General features: G+C 31.7%; 1 protein-coding gene across 1 annotated transcript; it reads right to left on the minus strand.

Annotated features, from left to right (window-relative positions):
• Positions 1 to 320: 320 nt before the first annotated feature.
• Positions 321 to 2935, minus strand: LOC124935088 (terpene synthase 10-like). Its single transcript, XM_047475549.1, has 7 exons — positions 2819 to 2935; positions 2464 to 2728; positions 1918 to 2293; positions 1493 to 1717; positions 1114 to 1252; positions 737 to 994; positions 321 to 629 (listed from the first exon to the last, which is right to left on the minus strand). The coding sequence occupies exons 1-7, from the start codon at positions 2933 to 2935 to the stop codon at positions 321 to 323; spliced, it is 1689 nt and encodes a 562-aa protein (XP_047331505.1).
• Positions 2936 to 4413: the final 1478 nt, after the last annotated feature.

The following is a 4413-nucleotide window of genomic DNA, read 5'->3' on the forward strand; positions in this document are numbered from 1 at the left end:
GAGAAATGAAAGTTTTTTTTAATATTGATATCGTTTACAATTTCAACTCTTCTGTTCCACAAGAAGAACAATGACATGCCAATATTTAATAATATGACAAATAAATAGATTGTTAACCTTTGATATTTTAATAAATAAAGCGATTTAATATTATTATTTTTATCACAAGATGCTTAATATTATTATTTTTATCGCAAGATGCCGACGTGGCTCACTTCACATTAAATAACCACACAATATTGATATGAGATAAATACATCAACCAACACATATTCATCATAAATTACATTACTCTTATATATGGATTTTAATACTTGACATCATTCAAAGGAAAGTTGAATTGGCTCAATGAGGAGCATGGTGACACGATCTTTGTTTTTTCCTTTAGTATTATGCCCATGTGCATCTCCATATTGATACATGTAATGACCTGCTCTCGCAATATTTGTTGCTATATCCACCGACTTCCTACTAAATGGGATATCTGACCTTGCACGAGCTGTATTTATCTTCTTCCATGCCTCTCTAACGAGTTTCATAATATGTTGTTGAGCTTCTTCTTCCGAGTCACTAGTTTCATTCATATGAATTTGCACTGATTTGAGTATATCACCTCGTTTCAATTCATCCTACAAGCCAAAAATGAAACCGGAAAAGAAAAACATGCATAAACATATAAAGAAAACACTTAGAGATACTCTTAAATAACAAACTAAAAGTATATAGAGTAAGTTGCCTTTGAAGTTCCCAAATCATTGAGTAGACGAACGATCATGGAAGGCCATTTGATGATATCATCGTAGGTTTTAACTGCTTTCAATCCCTCTTCAGTGATAGGATAAGAAGGACAAGCACTGAAGAAATACCCATGAATGGCCATTACAGCTGTTGCAGCAGACATCCATCCATTGTTCAAGTACTCCTCAAGAGAAGGCACATACCCCCCATGGAACCACCTGGCTTCTTTTATGTAGCACCCACATAAATCTGTCCACTATATCGAAACAATATGGAAAGAATTAGATTTATATAGAAAAATTGTAATCAATCGATACAATGATCGTTTGAAGTTATCAAAATTGTAGAGCTTGTCTTTGGAAGAAACATAAGTACCGCTTTTATTAGGCAAGGGAGGGCATGGATTCCAAACTCCTTAAGAACTTCGTATCCTAATTCGTTGACCAAATTGATATTGCCTAGAAAACATAACTTCATGTAGTCTGGCAATGTTACTGCAAGATTGACGTTCCACCTACCAAATCAAATTGATATATGTACCATAATTAATTTGCCCAAATTTTTAATAGATATTATATAATATGTTTCTACACATTTATGTGGAACAATAAGGATACTATATAGATATAATATTTTTGAATAAAAGTATTTTATAGATAAAGTATTGGTCTCAACAAATCGGTTTCTTAATCTAGCTCTAGTGATATTTGTTTAGGTAAATGAACAGAATGTGATAAATGAAATGAAATCTCACCCAAGATATGCATCAGTTAGAAGCTCTAGTTCTTCCAAAGTGCCATAGACATCATAAATATCATCAATGCATGTGGTGACTTGGTAAACTCTTGTGGACATCCTTCTATAGTATTGGAACTCGGGTCTTGGATCATACACCTCTCCTAAGGACCATAGGTAACATTCAACCAACCTATCCCTAACGAACGGCAATTTCTTGCTCCATCCGAAGTTCTCCCACCATCTGCATTATAAATTTAATTAATTTAGTTTTTTTAACATTTGTTGGAGGGAAAAACATATGATGCATGCTTTGTGAGGTAAATAAATTTTCCTTGAAAATTATAAATATAATATGCTACAGTTCAATTTTGCGATTAATAATCTTTAATAACACGCCTATATAAGACTGAAATATCTCTAATAAGCGTTGATCTTAACTACCTTGATGCATGTTTGAGGTCTTCTTGGTGTATAGCTTGCACCATATTGAAATCCAACTTAGCAAAATTGAGGAGGGCTTTATTGACATCTTTTCGGTTTTCATAAGCATCAATGAACCACCTCGCCTCGAATCTTTCCATTGCCCAATGTAGGGGAAGCTCAAGAGCGTGATTCACCAGCATAGCCAGATATGGATTCTTTATTTTATTTAGATTTTCTTTCAAATGTTTCGTAGCAAAATTTTCAACCTCATCAAATATACTCTCTTCCTCAAAACCAAGAAATGAGGCCTCATACAATGATAACAATCCCTTGGTATCATCACACAAGGACTCTTTGAAATTCCCATATTTGTCTTTAAATATGTTGAAAACATCTGCAAATGTAACCAATTATTTAACCCAAACATACATTGCGTTATCAACTATTATTTGGTACATGGAAAAAGTTTGTTGTTTTTTTCGATTATGGCTTGTTCTTGAACTCAAAAAGCTTTAACTAAAGGTGGGTACTTTAGAATATATATAGCTATATAAAAGTACTAACCTGGCGAAACATTATAACCATGTTGTCTGAAGAGCCGGAAACTGAGAGATGCTTCATTTAAATCAAGTTCTTCACTCAACCAATCTGTTTCATTGTATATTGCATCCAAACAAGCCTCTATCTCTTTCTCAAAGTGATAAGACACTCCAAGTCTCTTGACAGTGTCAATGAGCTCCAATTTCTGGAATGGCATCTCCATCTTTTCTAGTATCATTATTTTCACCACTTCTTTCAGTTTTGCTGCCTTCATCTCGTAGTCTTCTCCCTATAACATGAATATTGATATTACTATATGCATGATATGAACTCACATAAATAAAATACATATATAGATGAAAAGAATATTATATATTACCACATATTTGCTGTTAAGCGACTGTATGTATTCATATTTCCAAATGGTTGGACAATAATTAGCGGTGCGTCTCACTATGGGTTGGTCACCAATGAGTTCATTCACTTTGGTACCCATGCTGCAGTTGAGCTGCCTGTTCCAACGATAACGGTTGGTTGAAACTTTTGTTTGCCATGATAGTTGGTGACCGACGAAGAAACGGTCTGGCATACTCCGCAATTGTTGTTTGCAGCTGATCCGCGACTTCTCGGTAGTGCCATAAAATTTGTGAGGAGAGAAAAGGGAATCCAGTGAAGATATGATCTTCATTTTGCATTCAACACAAAGATAGAGTCTCCTTGCTTAATTTGTACTTTACAACTTACTAAGTTTCTCATGTATAAATAGAGAAAATATTATTTATCTTAAAAGATTTACATATATTTTTGGGAAACCTAAGGTAAAACTTTTTTTTTTTAATAATCTATACAAATTGAATAAAAATCTTTTAAGCATATAGAGAACATAATATGAAATGTAAATTAATAAACTCAACGAAATATTTAATGAAAATAAGTCAACGAATCAACGTGACATGACATGTGGGTAGAAGAGAAAAAAATTTCAAAATGTCCCGAAACGACTTCATAATGTCCTAAAGAGGTCATTTTGGGTCCCGAAACGGTAATTCCGGTTCCCGAAACGGCCATTTCGGGGTTTTTTTTCTTCCCAAAATAACCGTTTCGAGACCCGAAATGAGTGGTTTCGGGACCCGAAACGGCCATTTCGGGACAAAAGAATATATATATATATTATTATATATATATATATATTTATATATATATATATATATATATATTATATTTATATATATATATATATATAAATAAATATATTTTTTTTCTTCTCAAAATGAGCGCTTTCGGGACGTGGGGACACCAGACAGGTCACGTCGGATTCGTGGATCTGCTTTCATTGAATCTTTCGTGAGTTTATCAATCCTCATCTGAAATATCTTAAAATGCAAAATAAAAACAATAAAACAACAAAAATACAAATTAGTTGTATTGAAAGTAATTAAAAAAAAAAGTAATGGTCCCAAACTAAACTAAAGAAATAAATTTGTTTTAAAGTTGCATAAAAAAAATTGCTTTCATACCTTGTATTCTAAATAAAGTTGAGAGTTATTATTTTTAAAATTATCTGAATTAGATTTTAATTTGAATTATGAGAAATTAAAATTTGAACGCGGAAACATATCTTTTTTGTAATCATTAATTTTCTCTTTCTTTAAACTGAAAATGTCTTTTAATCTTCTCTTTGCTTAGATTTTCTTTAAATTGAATGGTTCTTCCATTCCATTCGATTAGTACGTCAATTGTGTTTTATCTCTATGTTGATGAGACATAAAAGAGAATTATCCCTAATTCAAATGAAGATCAAAACCGTTAGAAATAACTAATATTATGTTAGTTATTATTGTTTGATCATTTCTAATATCTCACTTTATATTAATGATAAATACATTAAAAAACTATAAACTTAATTTTACATTAGTTTGAATTATATTAAGTATGACATTTGAACCATTATTTATTATACTAATTAATTTCATA

This window comes from Impatiens glandulifera, chromosome 4, assembly GCF_907164915.1.
Source record: "Impatiens glandulifera chromosome 4, dImpGla2.1, whole genome shotgun sequence".
NCBI classification, from domain to species: domain Eukaryota; kingdom Viridiplantae; phylum Streptophyta; class Magnoliopsida; order Ericales; family Balsaminaceae; genus Impatiens; species Impatiens glandulifera.